The sequence below is a fragment of the Sceloporus occidentalis genome, unplaced genomic scaffold (genome assembly GCF_023333645.1).
Source record: "Sceloporus occidentalis isolate IW3139 unplaced genomic scaffold, rSceOcc1.0.p SCAF_26, whole genome shotgun sequence".
NCBI lineage: Eukaryota > Metazoa > Chordata > Lepidosauria > Squamata > Phrynosomatidae > Sceloporus > Sceloporus occidentalis.
The window spans coordinates 13,817,957-13,836,559 of NW_028317006.1; the positions used below are offsets into that span (position 1 = coordinate 13,817,957).

At 43.2% G+C, this 18,603-nt stretch overlaps 1 protein-coding gene across 1 annotated transcript; it reads right to left on the minus strand.

Annotated features, from left to right (window-relative positions):
- Nucleotides 1-919: 919 nt before the first annotated feature.
- LOC149300205 (vitamin K-dependent gamma-carboxylase-like) lies at nt 920-15,900 on the minus strand. The gene is made up of 15 exons (XM_089485657.1): nt 15,879-15,900; nt 14,761-14,976; nt 13,091-13,249; nt 12,655-12,820; nt 12,215-12,293; nt 11,981-12,087; nt 11,215-11,378; nt 10,696-10,955; nt 10,414-10,545; nt 9,391-9,542; nt 8,976-9,145; nt 8,210-8,340; nt 2,663-2,810; nt 2,123-2,318; nt 920-1,085 (listed from the first exon to the last, which is right to left on the minus strand). Exons 1-15 carry the CDS (start codon nt 15,898-15,900, stop codon nt 920-922), a joined length of 2,268 nt encoding a protein of 755 aa, XP_089341783.1.
- Nucleotides 15,901-18,603: the final 2,703 nt, after the last annotated feature.

The window sequence follows — 18,603 nt, forward strand, 5'->3', positions numbered from 1 at the left end:
TCTCTTTTTTGTGTTCTTGTACTCAATGTCTGGTATCCTCTGGCAGGTACTGGTGTGGTACAGAAAAACCAGTCCTGAATCTTGCAGAGGTTCTGGATCATGTATTCTTGGTCTTGGGAAGAGATCTCTCTGCTGGAATCGGCACACTTTACCAGTGTGGTACAGAGAAACTGGTTGTTTACAAGCTGTCCTTCAGAGAGATCTCTAACTAGGACCTTGCTATACATAAAAATGCCCTATTTTAAATCCATATTTCTGGTTAAAGATCACAGCGGAAGACTTACCCATCAATAAAGTATTGAGTTCTCCCTCTATTATGGTCTGACTTGTGTTTCTTTAATTAATCTGATGGGCTACTGAACTAGAGCTTGCTCTATGTATGGGTGGGGTTTATCCTAGTGAGACTATAAAGCATCTATAGATAGGAGTACTGTCAATCAGGGTGGTGGGAGGGGCTTAAGGTTATATTGTATGTATTAAACAATGTTGCAGATTAAAAACATGGAGCCTGAAATACTGAGTTTATCAGACCCCAACCACTCAACTTCCATGCAGTTTGTTACAATACAGCTGCTATAAAACCTGCACCAGTTACACTGAAACTTTCATACAGAGGTTCTTCCATATTGTGAAACATTGACATAAAACAGTTGGCGGTCAATGCTATCTAGAACCTATAGCAGCAATGTAGCCACAGGTGTGAATATATAAACATGTGAAGATACAAGATTATTGCCACATTGGTGCAATATTTAATGTGGGGTCCTCCAGACAGCAGCTTTAGGTAACATTTTGTTGGCATATACAAAAGACAGCTCCCGGGCATGTCAAAGCAGCAAATGTACAAGGGCAGATAGCAGTAAAGGTCATGTAGAAAATTCTGCGTATTCAAGGAAAAATCTTCTCTCACTTATACACATCACAAATCTGAATGTTCATGCTCCTTCTGAATAAACTCTTGTTTCTTGTCCTCTTTGTTTGGCTCTTCATATTTCATGTTGGCAAAAGCTACTTCCTCTGCAAGCTGTTCCAGCGACGGACGGCCAAATGCAATGTTCCGTAGGGAGATGGCAGTCATGAGAAAACTGAGAAGGAAGAGGATTTTATGTGGGAATTAAATCATGCATATACAATGTCGCTATGAAGGTTGTAGTAGTGTGCAAGCTTGAAAATGTGATTACCCATTCCTCTGCAGAGACTTAATCCTCAGCTTCCCTCTTAGCTGGAAACCCAAGTGGTGGTCTTGCAGAAAGTTAGGGAACTGTCCTGACAAATCCAATAATTTTCTGAAGTATATTGGTTTACGTAGAAAGTTGTACAATGTTACCTGAACTTATTTCGGAACTGCATAGAGCTTCTGTCTAGGATACAGCTCTTACAGGACAGGTTTCTTTTATATAGTGCCATCATTGTTCTGTTTCTACTTTTGCAGCTTCTTTCATATTATATTATGCTAGGCGCTTCATACAACAGCATATTTTGACCTCAACAGATTCAATCTCTGCTTTAACTGTAACACCCTTTTCTAAGCTTCATTATATGTATAGCTCACATGCTATTATACTGTAGGATCAACAAACATATATATCCTTTTTATACTGCCCCTCATTAAAATCACAGCAATCAGCCAACTACTAGGACATGCGCTGTACTTTCCCGTGCAGCAAAATCGCTTCCGGAAGTAGAATATTTCAGTATGTTCTAAGAGCTTACGTCAAAGATTGGTTACTCGGCGTTCGGCCTGTTGTGGATTTAAATGTATATCATGTTCTATACGGTGAGTCTACAGTTACAGAGGCACAACTTTCCTGCAGCACATCATAATCATCTAAGAATCAAGAAACAATGGCAATTACAGCTCAGAGTCCCCATAATATGTTTCCAGCCAAGAATGTCTATTATTCATGGGTAGGATATCACCCTTGAACAGCTGGCAGCGTAAATTTTTTTTTTCTTAGTCACATCCCATTTATCTTATTTTATGCACATGGGCCATTTCTAACAGGATATTACAGACAATGATCCTTTCCATCTTTGGCCAGAACAAACACTGTGTTATCCCTTTTCCTACTGCACTAGAAAACGAAATCCATAACCACCCCAAACTTCCTTTCGGACTCACCTACGACGCATCACGTAGATCTTCTTTTTGAAGAACCGCTCAAACCTCTGCAGCATCGTTGCATTGCGTCTCTGTTGTGCATCTTCTACGCGCCTCTGCCTCCGCAGGTAGGTGACCACGAGGGGATCAGCAACACTGTCATCTTCCACTATTCCAGACAACAGGGGCTGCAGCTCAGGAGGCAGAGGAGAGGTCTCTGGAACGAGGGGAACATAGGAAAGTTAGCCCTGGGTGTACATCTAACAAGCAGGCATTCTGCCCTACAGCAAACCGGAATCTTTCACTGGTATCTTCTCTAACAGACAGTCTTGTTACTTCTCCCGACATGACTCTAAGCCCTTGAATGACCTTACTGTATTAATGTCTTTGCCAAAAGTATATATATACCTCAGACTGGAAGAATAAACCCACAAAGGTCTCCTCTCCTAATGTAACTAATGGCTTCCAGCTCAACCACAGATCCCATGATTTCCCACTGTGTAGAGTTGACCGGCCCATTAACATGGATAATCAGTTGCATCCCCCATTAAAAATACGCACCAGTTCCGTTCTCCACCTTCTCCTTTAGTTCCTGTAGCCGTGTGAGGTTCTGTTCCAATGTCACGGCTGTGGTATTCACATACATGTACATGTAACATGAGGGACCCGGGGACACCGTGAAAACTTTGTGGTACTCGCCAGCCGGCAGCTGCGAAAGAACAAAAAAGGTGTAAAAACAGAAATGGCATGGTACTTAAATGGTGCCCAAAGTACAGTCTGTGTAAGAGGCCTGATAAACGAAAGTTGTTACAGAGCAGCAAAACCCATCCTAATTAACACAGCAGTCTCCCCATTGGGATATTTGCTATTGACTCTGACAGTTATTATTGAGTTCAGTATTAACATTTCACTACTGCCTACTAGATCCTGGTAAACACCCACAAGTGGCCTTACAAAAAAGGTTTTCAGGATACTTTCCTTATACACGTTATACGACACATATTTACGCAACAAGCTTTCGCATTCGTTTACCAAAATTTACCAATTTTGTTCATTTATACGAATGTCCAAAAATGAAGAAAGACCCCCCCAAAAAACAAATTGAAATCAGAAATTTTGTTAGACCGCTGTTGACCGCTTCCATGTTCTTGTCTCCTTTGTGGCAGCGCCGCTTCTCCTCTTGACTCTTCCTGTTTTTGTGTCTCATTTCCTCGTCCGCTTCTCCCCGTGTTTTCTTTCTTTGTCCACTTCTCTGTGCACCTGGCCTCCTGGTATTGGAGGAAGGACACCAAGTGGCCAGAATAATGCAGATAGATTTGTGGAGAAACGGGTACAGAAACACTACTCTTTCTTTACGAATCTGTCTGCATTATTTTGGCCTCCGGGGGCACTTCTGCAAAAAAGGGCAGGGCCTCCGGGCACACCCTTTCTTTCGATTGGAAGAACGGGGAGAGGGTGGGCCAGCAGGCTCCGTCCCTTTGTGGAAGTTCGTTTGGTGCACTTCTGCAAAGGAGTGGAGCCACAGGACAGCCTCACCCCAGTTCCTCCAATCGGGGGAGACGGAGTGCCAGAAGGCTCCGCCCTTTCGCGGAATTTCACCAGGAGGCCAGGTTGATGGAAAAGGGGACAAAATAAAAATAAACCTGGCGGAGAAGCGGGCGAACAAGACAAAAGAACAAGAAGAGTCAAGAAAAGAAGCAGAGCTGCAGGGAAGGAGACGGGGACACTGAAGCGGAAAGCCCTCGGAATCTCGTTCCAACCGAAAGGGCAAATGGAAACAAAAAAATCAATGGACCAAAAATGAAACAAGACATTTGTCTGAATCGTTTTTTTGGTCTAATATTTACTTATATTGCAATTATGTTAGTAAATATACCAGTGGCTTGTAGTTTATGGATTGTCTGAGCAGGGGTTATAGAACAAAATATTAATTGTCAATACAGTTTAAGATGTTTTGGTCCCACACACTTTATTATATAATGAAGGCGGGTGGTATGGATGTAAAGTAACATAGCACTGCAAAAAAAATGGCCGGAGTAGATGAATTCTCTGGAGAATGCTTGGATTATTATCTGCCCTCTGGTGGCAGTTTCTTGACAGGTCTTCATGTCACATCTCAGTAAGGAGGACTTTGCACCTGTTGTAAAACTATAGCCAGCGTTGACCTTACTAACCAGTGTTTAATATTAGCTGCCGTACTCAAGGCTCCTGGAAAAGCAAACATAAGTACATGGCGACATAACATTATATAACGCAGTGCGGTACGAGGGATATTGGGAAGCCACAAGACTTGATTCGGCCCGCTGATGCAGATTTCCATTGCGAAGATGGTCCTACTTAGAAGTAATGTAAAAAAGTTTTACTTAATTGGGAGGGTGGTAGATAAGTGGCAGAGACTCCCAGCCGACTTGGTGCATGCAGTGCGTTTAGACATGCACGGGATAGGCATGAAGGTATCCTGGGGGACGTGATGTGACCGAAGTCTTTCCATCGAGGAACAACGGGCAGACTAGATGGCCGAATGGTTCTTATTTGCAGTCAATGAATTGAACAATGGCTTTTCGCCGGACCTCAGACAGCTAATGCAACAATTTGCACAAGGTTCCTCATTCTTTATAATCCCCACAAGAAAGAGAGATGGAGACTCTTACCTAAAATACAGTTATAATCTGTGAAGCCTCCATTAAATATATCTGAACTTACTTACAACACCATGCAAGTAGCATTTGTCTTCTGAAATGTACAAAAGTATGGGTTACGGCACATGAAGTTTATGTCAATAACAAATCTGTTAGAACAGAGGTTTGATAACAAGGACCTCTCTCATTGTAACCCTGTTCCTGTAGCATTAAAACTCAATCTATAATCAAAGAAGAATGTTCTTGTTATTTTGCGTGCTGTTTGGATTGATAAAATGTACCCCTTGACCAAGCTGTTTCGTCAACTAGAAGCTCCTTTGTTTCCTTAAAACCCATCCTATTTCAGACACCCATACGTTCTGCTGCATTACATCGTTAGAGCCCCTTGGTCCATCTCTAATGTCCTCCCCGCAGGACTAACAGATGACCCTGATGTATGTACCGGGTAACATAATTGATTTGTATAGGGGTCCCAGCAGTCTGTCTGCTTATACGGTCGCATGCAGTCCCTCTTGGCTAAGGCTGGCATGTTACAAAAGTCATAGTTTGATATCAAAGCTAGAAAACGTTGTAATCTTTAGTCCTACAAGCACATGCATTTCCCCATGTATCGCACACATCATGTAATCAGGCCTTGTATGTTTTGTAAAATAAGCCATTAGCCAAAATAAGCAGTGGCTCCAAGGACAAATACACTGTCTGCTACATGGCGACTATCGCCTTCTGACCCAAGAGAAGAAATATACATAATATGGATCAAGAAGAAGAAATGAGGACACTGAAGATATCTAGACCTTGAGGAAAGTCAGCCCAGGACCCGTCCCCCATTAGTGAGAACACGCAAACCCCATCATCTCCCGTGTCCTGCGCTCAGGTACATGGCTTTATGATAACCGTCTTATTCTTTAAAGTATTATACTGAGTCTATTTCCCTCCTAGGTGTTCTTACGATAAAAGTCGTATCACAGTTTCTGTCCCGAAACAGTTCATGGAATACACTGGATTTGGCCTTTTGGACTGACTGGCAAGGATGAACTGGAGGCAACAGGTTCCGTGTATTTCAAAGACCCCCCTTAGCATTTATAACTGCAAATCCATGATTTGTTTCTAATACTCTCATCGAATGGGACATGACACTTGCTATTCTATTGTAAGATGAGGATACGGAGGTAACACCAGGTCTTCTGAGACCCGCAAAGATATTAGTAAGGAACCAGAATATGTTTAATGGAATTCAAGTTTAAGAATAAGTCTGATTTAGTTCCATTTGAGCCTCAAATAAATATATATCATACAGGAGCCTCGAGTTATTTATGCCAACAATAATTCTTGGTAATGCCCATAGCGTTTTCAGTGGCGCAATGCGAGTCTGTCCCTTTCGATCCCCAGCGGACACCGCAATTTTAGGTCTATGTCACATTGAGTAATGGGAGAAGGATTTCCAAGGGCCGGGCAGACTTGGGATAGTATGTAGTTCTGGAATTCATTTTAAGTCACAGTTAAATTAAGAAGAAATGCCCTTATATCAAACTACTAAATCCCTTTAGGCTCGTCTAGTTGGTCTCCCTACAGGCTGGGATTTCTTTCACTTATCAAATAGTCATCTGTCTTCGGTCAACCAACTAGTGTGGACAGGATTTACTGTATTAATCTGATCCAGGAACTTTGTTTAAATATAACCTTTTTCTGGTTGCTTGCTATTATTTCATCGGATATTTCTCTTGGGCCAGTGCTTCGCGGTATGAAGCACATTTAGTCTGAAATTCCATTAAAAGCAGCGACAAAGAATATATAACTTCGTATATAGTTTTATTTAAAAAAAAAAAGAAAAAAAAAAAAAAAAAAGAGAGGAATTTAAGGGGGGATGTGTCAGGATTGAGTGGAGGAGGGCAAGGGGTAGGGAGAAAGAAACAAGGCTGGCTAGGGCAGTAATGGGGCCGGATGGTGATTGGATTGGGTGGGGGAGATGACAGAGACATGGCAGGGACTGAAAAGAGATAAGGAGAAAAAGAATGAGTAGAGGTGAAAGAATGATCCGGATGAAAAAAAACAGGCAAAAGGTTGGAGTAGTGAGATTCACACGGCTGGGGATAGGGGTGGGGGAAGATGTTAGTTTGTAGAGATAGACTGAGGGCCGGGTGATGTCCATTCCCTACTTAGCTATTTTTTTCCAAGTTGTGAGGGGCCCCTGGTCCCCAGCAGTATGTGATGAGGTCCCTTGCACAGATTATTTGGCTGCCTTCTAGTGTCATTGCCCTTCACAGCCAAGCAGTGGATCTGTGCTAGCAGACACCCAGATTCATACCTCCTTATACTAACCGCAAGGCGGCCATGTCCGGTGGTGTAACTACAGGGTTAACAGAGGAAGAAGTTTTCGACCAGCCTAAAGATTGCAAGCGGCATCCCCCCCTTACTATTAGGTATATCTATTTCTCATCCAGCAGCGATCTCGCTCTTCATGTTCCCTGTACGGTCCACATGTGCTGAGAAATATCAGGTTATGACATCATAACCATTACCCGCAGACCCCATTTACCTGACAGGTAAATGTGGGCGGTAGGAAATGATCAGTGATAGACGGGCTCAATTTAGGTTGCGAGGCTTGCATCGCAAAGGGCCAATTGTTTCATGCAGGCAGCCATTTTGCCCTGACCAGATCCCATTATGGCCTCTTCCACAAAAGCCCAGTTAATGTTGATATTTACAATGGACATTATACAGATTCCAAACACAAAGGCAACAACACGAGCCCAGGGCATTTATACCGACGTACCCGGGAAAAACATAGCGTTCCATTAATTGGCGTTTATCAAACCTCCCCCTGAGCGGAAACTTTACTCTTGTAAAGGGCTGGGGAGATAAATACTGCGTTAACAGTCTAATTCCAAGAAGTAACAGAATTGTACATACTTTTAGATTTATACAAGTAACAAACTATTTATATCCAATTCTGACAAGCAATTCCCTCTGTTTACTCGCTTATCAGAGAACATTGCTCCAAACAACACAAAGCCTGTGTCTAATCTCTACGACGGCTCGTCACGGGGCAAAGATCAAAGCGGGGAACGGACTATTGTATGCAAAACATCAGCATCCATTTGTTTCCTTTCTACCTACGGGAGATATTTTCTCTTTTAAAGCTAATCTGTGTGCGTCGCGGCTCAAACATGACATTTATCCCAAATGTTTGTTCTGGTTCATTTGCATCAACATTTTTACACACAAAAATCTTTAGCATCGATACAAATGAGAACATTCCTACGTGAGCGAACTCGCTCATCTATACGGATAACATAAAAATCACACACATTACTGGAAATAATATTTCCTTTTTCATATAATTTTTTTCCATAGGATTTCCACTTTAAGGCTGCTTAGCTGTCCTTCCAGCCTTTACCGATATCAGTATTTTTCACTGTTTATTACTCATTACCGCACATACAGATACTACCGATTCTAGACGTTTTACCTGCATGCGCTCTCCTTCTTTCAGCGTATAGTTTTTGGCTTCCTTCACAATCTCCACATTCACCTCTCCCTGCAGGATCTGTATGCTGGTGTTCCCCAAATCTTCACTAATGAAATTCTCCAGGTACAGGCCTGTCGGAGACATACAACGGGGGGGTGAAAAGGAAAACAGCGACCAAGAAGGGGTGACGAGAGAACATGAAAAGTGTTTTTGGATAATAAGCATTTTACTAATATATGGCTTTTTGTGTTGTGGTCTCATTATTGGGCCACATTGGTGATCATAGAGAGAAATAAAATCCTCTGATAACTGAGAGACTGTAAGGAATGCTTGAATACTGAATTATATGAATGGCTCTGCCCAGCAGATAATGTTATAGGTCACGAGCATTCATTAACCATACACGGATACACGGGATGTGGGTCATGAAAAAGGTATGTAGATTATGTGATGTTAGTATTTGTCTTGATTGCAGCGTAACATACATAACCACAGTAGGTATGCACTTTGTGTCTATACAATCCAGAGACGCCTCATTAATGGTGTCCAGAGAGGGCCCTAGATTGCACAAGAGCCTCAATGAGTTAAAAACAGTGCAGTCCCACTGATGGTTAACAACATAGCTGTAAAATGAGATAGGGCTCTCCCGAATTGGGGTACTTCGACATATTGGTGGGCTTAGCAATATATGGCCATATGATGTTACGCAATCTCCGCTATAATCATACAGTACAGGATGGTACCCAACCACAGATGCCTTACTTACCCGGGAAATCGGCAATGAAAACCACGTCGGTCTGATTGTCCAGAGACATCTCCACCTCCTGGAACTTTGACCGCCAGGGGGAAAGGTCAACCAGGAGAGGTTTTACCCAAGGTGTTTTGTGGAATGGTGACCAATCGGCTTTCACAATGTCCACGGTGGGGTCAAAAAGTCTGTGAAAACATAAAAAAAATAAATATGTGAATTTGCCTCAATATATAACTTACGGGATGGGATGTGATGAAGGTCTGTTTGCTTCTGCCCCTTCTTAAGTTAAAATTAACAATCATTCATCCTGGTTAATGTACTAGAACCACAAAGCACGGCTGAAATTTTATAGGTGCTTCTAATAACTGGAAGTAACAAATAACTATAATGAAGTTTGTACTCTGCCCCAGCGTCTGTGGGCTTCACTGACCTCTGCTGGAACCGGTCGTTGATGGAGACCCACACATCAAAGTAAATTTCTGGCCGAGAGATGTTATATGCCCCGAGGAGACCCTCCAGACAAACAGCATACTGTTTCAACATGTCTGCGTGATCCTTCCAGCGCCGGGTCTGTGTGAACACCTACCGTATCGGCGACAGAAAAGAACGTATAAAAACCAAAAGCCAACTCTCCTGGTGCAAAAGAAGATTAAGTTAGAAGGTATATATATGATTGTAACGGGAACCAGGGGCTCTAGCGGGACATTTGCTAGTTGCAAAAAACGGCTACAAGATTAGTAGCCGCTCCGGTTCTCAGAGTTAAGGTGCTGCTCCAGGAGGAAAAAAAGGCTCCCAAAGAACTAAATGTAGACTAGATGGCGAGTGATTCTTAATACACACAGAAATGGAAACGAGAGGTGAAACTATAAAGTGTTACAATGTAGTCCCTGTATGTGCAATCCCCGTTCAGCATTTGTTATTTTCTCGGTTAAACGAGTAACAAATGCAGCAGAGAAGCCAACTGGCATTTAGAAAGAGATATTGGAGGTGGTTCTTTCTAACGCCGTCATGGAATGGAGAAGACGGCTTTCCTACTGGAAATCCTCCCCTAGACACTAAGTGTGGGCCGTAAGAGACGAGGGCAGACCGTGAACAGTTTTCCACCCTTAGCAGTTGCTTCTTGGCACAGTTATCATCCCAGACACATTATGGGCAGAGCTAGAGATGGGACATGTGAAGAGCACAGATAATGTGACCGGGTCACAAAAACTAAATCCTACGATAATAACTGGGGATCTGAATTGAAGTTTGTATAACTTTGAATTCAGTTGGTTATCATGATGTCATTGCAACCCTACAGAATTGTTCAGTGGGAAGCCTGTTTTAACAACAACTCTGGACCAACGAGACTCTGTTCCCTACACTGTTATACCGTATGTTCCTAAGGTTGCTTCTGTATAGTGCTGTAGTTCACCAGGCAGGGTTTGTGTCCATTTTACATGAAGAAACTCACCCCAGGATTGAGGTACCCAATTTCTCCAGTAATGCCATCTTTGTAGGTAATCTTGACATGCTGGTGGGACCGTGAATGAACCATCATATCCCATGAATACCCATAGAGGCCGTTTGTCCAGTTATTGTATCCCTTAAGACAGAAAAAAAATTTATATATAATTAACTACAATAAACCACTACAAAAAAAAGAGACAACATTTCTAAATACTTTGGGGTGGATTCAGAAAGACCAGGGAGTGTAACATAAAACGTGGCTTAAAAATTAAACGGGTGATTTTACCTGGGTGATGAAGTGCGAATAAGGCAAGAAGAGCTGTTCCATTACGTAGAGCACAGTGAAGGCAGCTCCGAGTTTTTGGCGCAGTTTGAGCTGAGATTTGCCCCTCCGCCCGGGGTATACACACTCGGTGCTCTCTTGTGGGGGCCGCACAGCTGGGAGGACATACTGTAGGCAGCGGGGGAATTTGGCCACAAGCCGACGGGGCCAGTCAGGATAGCAGAAGAGCGGGCTGGTGGCCAGCATGGTGTAGGAGAACATACCTGGGAAAAGGAGAAAAGAACCTTTGTAATTTTTACCTTCAGAAAATAGCATACACTAAGTGTTTTTATTTTCTAAGAATCATATTGTTGGGGGTATTAGCTCACTCTAAGTGGTGCGCTATTTTACCTTTTAGGGTTTGTTTGTTTTTTTTGTTTTTGTTAACGGAAAGCAATAATCATGCACCTTAAGACGATTGCCCCGTATAATGTATTAAGCATCTGGAAAGAAGACACTATGCCTCCTGAGTTCATCACTCACCAATACTAAAGAGCTGAGAGTTCATGCAGTGGAAATAAGAGACGAAAAACAGCGCGATTGGGCGCGTGACGTCAAAAAACAGCAGGTATCCAGCAGTCAAGTCCAGAATAAGTCCTCCCCAGTGTACAACCACAAGGTTGGTCATCTCGTCTGACAAGAACAATCTATGAGAGGAAAACAAAAGAGTGGCCCCAACGGACACTTAACGTTGCCCTGTCAGTTTTCAAACTACGGAGAGGCTCAGAGTTCCAGCATGGCTGGAGGTACACGCGGCCGCCACAGACTGTAGGTTATCATGATGTGGATTGCAAAAGCAATATTTTAATTGTGAACGCAGCAAGAGATCAGGAACAGCCAAAAAAATATTTTCCGATGTAATGTTATTAGAGAACAATCAGCACCCCCTTGTGGTACTTTGATATAAGGAGGGTGAGGTACAAAATACATGCTATTTTTTTTTTTAGATCCACTAAAATATTTTCAAATGAAAAAAAACTGAAGGAGTTCTAAAGTAAAACTTTTGATGTTTTATTTTATCTGCACTTAAGTACTCAGCAGCTGGCAGGGAAGAAGAATCTGTTACTCATGGACTGATATGTATGCAAACGATGGCCTTCATTTCTATTTTGTCTGTGCTCTTTCAGCCATGTTTGTTTAGCCCCTGTGAAAAGGAACGGCCCCTCTGGCAGCAGCACAGAAATTGTGTATTTCTACTACATACACAAACACAGAAGTGAGATACAAAACCTAGGAAACTTATACTTACTTAAAGGGATCAAACAGCCAATGACGTGAAAGTGTGCCCATTGAGTAGCCTTCTACCCAATCAGCATCCAGTTTCTTGATGCCAGCAATAAAATAAACAATGAAGATCTGAAAGATATTTGATAATAAAGGCCATGAACTCAGTAGAAGCATATCATGGGGTTCAGAGTAATCGGAATTGTACAGATAGTTGTGTTGAGTGTCTATATTCTAACTGAAGACAGTAAGCTGTTACCTGGGTCCTAAGAAGTGTGTAATTCCAGAGAGGAACATGCGCATTCTTCTTGCGGGAGTTCAGTAAACCATCAATAGACCTGTAAGGGGGAAAAAAAAGACCGAATGTAAAGGAGAGGCGGCTAGAGTGGAAGTTGTACGGGATACCGGTGGGCAAGCTGGTTTGAGTCGGACTCCTGGCTTGAGGCATACAGGCTGGCTCGAATGTGACTCTTCATGAATGGTTTTGGTCCTTGTAAAAAGGTCCGTATGCTGTGGGCGAATTTGGATCTACAAAGCCTGATACCGAGAGCTCCGCAAGATATATTACAGATGTAGCTTTGGGGATTTGCGGGGTCTACCCTAGGCGACTCGGTTAAGGGTTTCTTCTATAAGGCAGGGGCTCTTTGGAGCGCATAAGCAAATGGAAATTTTGGACACGTCTCAACTTCAACAACTTACCAGTAGCGGTTAGCGTTGATCAGGGTGAACTGGAAACCGATCAGACCATAGAGATAAGAGTGATTGTTCCATGTAGTTTTATCCAAGAAAAAGACGTACCAGTATGGTACGAGGAAGAGGAGGCAGCTGAGGCGATAAAAACACCCTAGCATTATACCCAGGGCACCTAAAAGAGCAAGTTAATGAAAGATGTAGTTAAGCCTACATGATTACTACCATTCAACCTCCATAAAGAAAATCCTAGGGACATCAAACAAAGGAGGGGGACAGAGAAAGATGTCAGACAACAAGCAAAGGGGGTGGTGTTTAAATCCAATGGAGAGGAAAGACAAAGAAAGAGATCAACGGAAAATAAGTCAGAAGGTCCTGATAAAGCAGGGTATGAATTTCAAGCTAAAAAACTCATAGCAGAAACACAATGTATTTTGCCCCCTACCCAGCAGCATGGCGACATAGGTCATGTACATCCAGTCCAGGGGCAGCGGCCGCAAGGAGTTAAACAGTGGGAACCGGCAAACGTCTAACCCGTCGAGGTACTTGTGGTCCAGATAACTCAGGCCACGTTCTTGGGGGATGTCCAGGACCATCAGCAGGCCTGTGGGGAGATTAACAGGGCGATAAGTAACATCTTTTTATTCTAAATATCAGAAATATAAATTACAAATAAATAAATAAATAAATAATAATAGGTATCCAAGTTCTAATATGTATGATATAATATTCCTAAATACAAGAGAATATGTATGTATAATAATACTGGGTGTTTACATACTAATAGTGTACTGCACGGTATATTAATGAGAGAATACCCACATATTATTTGTAAATTGTACAATAATATCCAGCATCTGTTAAATAATAAACAGCATTCATGCCGCATGTTTACCCAACACGGCTCTTTATTACAAAGCGTGGGGCGGTAACGAGAATAGCAGAAAAATCGCATTCTCTGCCCAACACAAGAAAGTCTGATTAACTATCTAAGGTCTCAAAAGATAAGTAGATAAAGTGACCTCTCTAGCTTCCGTGTGTTTAAATGTTAGATCTCCCCCCCACACACACACCATGTAAAGGAATCAAAGGTCAGGACAATGTTTAAATAGAGCTACCTTCTCCCCCTGTGTGCAGAAACCTCCCCCTTTGGACACACAGCTCACAGTCTAGCAGACCGGCCACTCCAAAAGGTCTTATTCACTAAGCTGTAGGCAAATCATAGCGAGCTGAAAGAGTTCACAGAAATCCCTCTTCACTTTATGTGTTGGTTTGTCTTTGTTGATTTATTTTTCCTATACCCATACTGCGGGGAGTGTCTTTAATATATACATTATATGAATGAAGAAAATAATAAATTATAGCAATGCGTGGTTAACGCGGGGAGATTTCTGGAACGCAGTCTCACTGATATAACTATACATTACGCCAAAACCGGACTGGGACGGCTGGAAAAAAAAAATAGAACAGTTTAAAGCCAGCACTGGATAACCACAGGCATGCGGCCGCACGCTAAAAGACAGCGGGAGGCAATGTGTTACGTGGGGGCCAACTCGGAGGAATTCACCAAGGTAGACCATTCACTTCACAACTCATGGAGTCCCCAAAGAGTCCCCGGGGTCTTCTTACTCAGTCTCTTATATAGTGTGATTCTGTGTCTAGTTCTGGGGTGAGACATAGCGAAATGAGATGTGGAATTACAGAGCAGTTTATGTTTGATCCCCGAGTATAGGAGGTCAGACCCAAATATCCTTAGTGAATTGAGAAGCAGCTAGTAGATAAATTAGATATTTATGACTGAGCCGGAACACCTCCCCAGCTTTGATCAGTTGGTAATTTCAGATGATTTGTTTGACGGTAGAAACAGGACAGCGGAACGCTGGAGAATACATTACAAAATATTTAAAATGTAGGGTTTTTTGTTTTTTTTATTGCTGCAAAGTCTAGTTGAAGTCAATGATAATTCACAAGGTTGTCTTTTGAGAGACTCCAGCTGTAAAAAGCAGGAAGAGCTGCCAAAACACACCAAACCCTGGCTGCTGACAAGTGAAGAAGAACGTTTTTCAGCCCCCTGCTCCCCCCTAATAGTTTGGTGGCTGGGTCCGTACTGCTTACCGAACATGCAGCGGAACACCCCGAGCGCTGCGGGGTCCGTGGGACGGTTCAGCAGACTGACAAATCGTTGCCAGCTTGATAAATCTGACCATTCAAACCCAAAAACCCTGCTCGTGAAGCCTCCATGCTTCCTGGGGGTCTGAGCCTTCTTCTCCGTGGTCCGGGGGCCGCTCATCTTCTGTCTTCTTGATGGCAAAGGTTCTGCCCGAAGCGAGGCTGTGACAAGAAAAACACAAACACACATTCAGATGGCAAGTAAGAAACGGTTAGCCCACTTGTTCGTGTCTCGTGTTCAGGACACCCTTATACCATGCATGCTTAACTTCCCTAGCGGCGTTAACCTATACCACTGCTGCTGGAAAGCTGTCCCACTTATCCACCACTCTCCAGTACAAAATACTTTGTTACTCGACACGTAAACTTCTGACCCTTTGCTTTTAATCTATGACCTAGTGTCCTAGCCAAGTATCCACTACTGATGTAATCGAGCCATATAATAATAATGGACTTTACACAATATCAACCCGTTACTGCAAGTGTCTGTTCTATTTCCAACTCTTTGAATACAGAACACTTTGGACAATATAATCTGTATACACAACACGACACACCAAGCAACACAACGCTTTATACGATTCGGTGCCGACACAGAGCGCACACTAAGGACATGCTTTACCAGACAGAAACATAGAACGTGACGGCAGGTAAGAGTTATTCCCCCGTCTAGTCTGGACATTCTTCCAGATGTAGAGACTCAATCAGTCCTTGGTCTCTTCTCACATCCAGTTTAAATTCCCTCGTCTACCACTTCTGCTGGGAGGCCAAACTATAGTAATCAGTAGAGTAAAAGCTAACACATCTTACATATCTACACATCTGTATCTAAAAGCAGGGCTGTGGCTCCTAGAGGATGGTATGCTGTTGTACACAGTTGCTCTATTCGTACAGATTATGTGCAATAAGCTCCCACTACTAGACCCCACTACCCCTGCACTACCTACTTAACTTCATACTCAGCCACCAATAAGCTCTAACCTGCCGCTGACTATTAATATAAATGCATTATTTGTCGTTGAATTTGTGTATTCCCCGTAACTCTCTAGCCGGCGTCGCTTTACCTGCTGCTCTCTGCCGCTCCATCACCGCTAACACAGACAACTCTTTCAAAAAAGTGCCACTGAGGCACCACCGTGTCTCCCTACTCGCACATGCGCACACAGCGTCTACCGCTTCCTCATGCGTTCCACGCCTCGCTGTCGTTACCAAGGCTAGCGCGATCCGATTGGCCAAGCTCCCGAAGCGTGTGGAAGTAGCAGCAAGGCACAGACAGGTACACAACAAAATATGCGATTGTGTAACTCTCAAGCTGTGTGTTTACTGCTATAAAGCACGCGTATTTAACATATTACTAGCCGGTATGTTTGAAAAAATAAATAAAATAATATTTAACTTTTTAACTTTATCTACTTTTATATATATACATTAATAACTTGCTTATTTTCAATTGTTCTTGTGTAAAAGTAAATCAAATTTGTTAATAAAAGTAAAAATAAACAGTGATCTATTGATCTATTTACCAAATTCTGTCCCAATACCCTATGCCAGATCTGTTCGATCATTCGATAGAAGATTTTATATTTTCCAGGACTTTTTCTGGTATTCTTGGAGTTAATAATATTAATATTTGTGTTTTTTTAAGCAGATTAAGAGAAAATGCTTTGTTAACATGGAACTTCGTTATTAGTGAAATATTAGGGTCTGTGTACATGCCAGGGGGCATCATATCCCGGCGCTCAGCTTCAATGCCCGACACGCTTCGCTAGGGAGCGGTGAAACACAGATCTGTAGGAACAGGCCTTTTGTAGCTTTATTTTTGGCCAGCTAGAGGGCGATCCATGATCTCCCCAATGAGCCCCGCTCCTCCAGCAGGGGGCAGTCCAGTGTGCCTCTGGAGGGACCACCTTGCCGACAGGTGCCCCGACGCTCTGACTCCCGCATGTGTGCTGAGAGGGCAGGTGATGGGATCTTTGGCTTTCCCCAGCCAGCGCCTTTTGCAGTGCCACAAAGGAGGTGCCCTCAGCGGTATCGCGCCCTGCAAAAAGCGGTAGAGGTTAATACATCATTAATGAACCAGGATATCAAAATTATAATAGATTACAGCTGCGTGACTTCAAACCGTTTTGCCTTCCACATATGGGGCCACCATTCGGTTATAAATGTTAGAACAGCAGTGGCATACCCCATATATGCCTATATATGTTATATATCACTCCATTCGGAGTGATCATATTTTGTCTACAGACCTTGATAATGCATTTAATGTATAGCTTTCTGTACACCTGACCTGCATTCCAAAATTCCAGCTCTCTGGCCAACTGTTCCTGAACCAGATGTCCAAACTATATGACACCCCTGCAACTAGGATAGGAGTTAACGGCCTGGTCTGTGGACCCTTAATCAGGCAGCCCGCACTTGCCCCTTATTGCCATTTTTATTTAGTTTAGCCCTTGACCCAATTATAAGAATCACAGCAACCTCCCTTGAGCTCAAGAACATTCATGTCGGCCGAAACACAACCCAGGATCGGAGCGTTTGCCGATGATCGCTTATTATATATTTCTATTGGCTACTTGCTCCTTTTGATCAGTGGAGCCCAATTACAGCCTTTAAAATAAAACTAAAACCAAATCTCCCAACTAAGACCTGGGCACATTCCCAAAAAACGTTTTATCCGCTGAATATTTCTCCAATAATTAAGACAATTACCAAGGAACTAAAAGTATTACAAGTGAGACTATGGCTTTTGGTTGATGTTTTGTTACTTGTTCCTAATAAGCTGGGATTGTCCCCGCTCCTCCCATCAGTAGATCAATGTTATATATTGAACCTTGGTTTTTATTATGTCATAAGGAGAAATATTCATCATTTTGTTCATAGGTAGCGGGATGGGGAGGGAAATGCAAGGAAGGAAGGAAAGTGGAAAAAAAGAGAAAAAGAATACAAACAAAAAGTCACACCTTGTCATCGGTTTAGTAATCTTCTACCATGCTGCGTACTTCAGCGGCTTTCCCCGTGATACCTCATTGTCTGTCAGTGTACTCTCTGCACATTTTGTATAATCTGGTATAATATTTTTTTTTATCTCTGGAAATATCTAATAAAAAAGATTTACAAAAAGTACTTTGGTGCCATTAAGAACCTTTAATCCTGGCTGGTTGTCTTTGCTGCTTTAGGACTATTGAAAGAATAAATAGTTGCCGGACTCAAAGCCAGGGCCTCCATCAGGATCTGGGGGTCCCAGATGTATGTGTATGTGCCTGGGGACCCCATAAGCATTGCAACCCCCCCCCCATGTTCTCTGATGCCTTTTCTGTTTCCCAGTCATGTATATCCATTTTCTTGTCCTCTCAGTGTCCCTGCCTCTCCTCCCCAGTGTCCATACCCCTCTGCCGCTCTCTCCCCAGTGTCCATACCCCTCTGCCGCTCTCTCCCCAGTGTCCATACCCCTCTGCCGCTCCCTCCCCAGTGTCCATACCCCTCTGCCGCTCCCTCCCCAGTGTCCATACCCCTCTGCCGCTCTCTCTCCCCAGTGTCCATACCCCTCTCCCGCTCTCTCTCTCCCCAGTCTCCATACCCCTCTGCTGCTCCCTCCTCAGTCTCCATACCCTTCTGCCTCTCTCCCCAGTGTCCATACCCCTCTGCTGCTCTCTCCCCAGTGTCCATACCCCTCTGCTGCTCCCTCCCCAGTCTCCATACCCCTCTGCCTCTCCTCCCAGTGTCCGTACCCCTCTGCTGCTCTCTCCCCAGTGTTCATACCCCTCTGCCGCTCTCTCCCCGGCGTCC

What these genes read in the sequence shown, in the direction of transcription:
- LOC149300205 (XM_089485657.1), bottom strand. Translation starts at nt 15,900, where the DNA reads ATGGAGCGGCAGAGAGCAGCAG. An exon ending in GGAGCGGCAGAGAGCAGCAG is followed by an intron (nt 14,977 to 15,878) that starts GTAAAGCGACGC and finishes TTCTTGTCACAG; the next exon opens with CCTCGCTTCGGGCAGAACCT. An exon ending in AACGACCGGTTCCAGCAGAG is followed by an intron (nt 9,146 to 9,390) that starts GTCAGTGAAGCC and finishes ATGTTTTCACAG; the next exon opens with ACTTTTTGACCCCACCGTGG.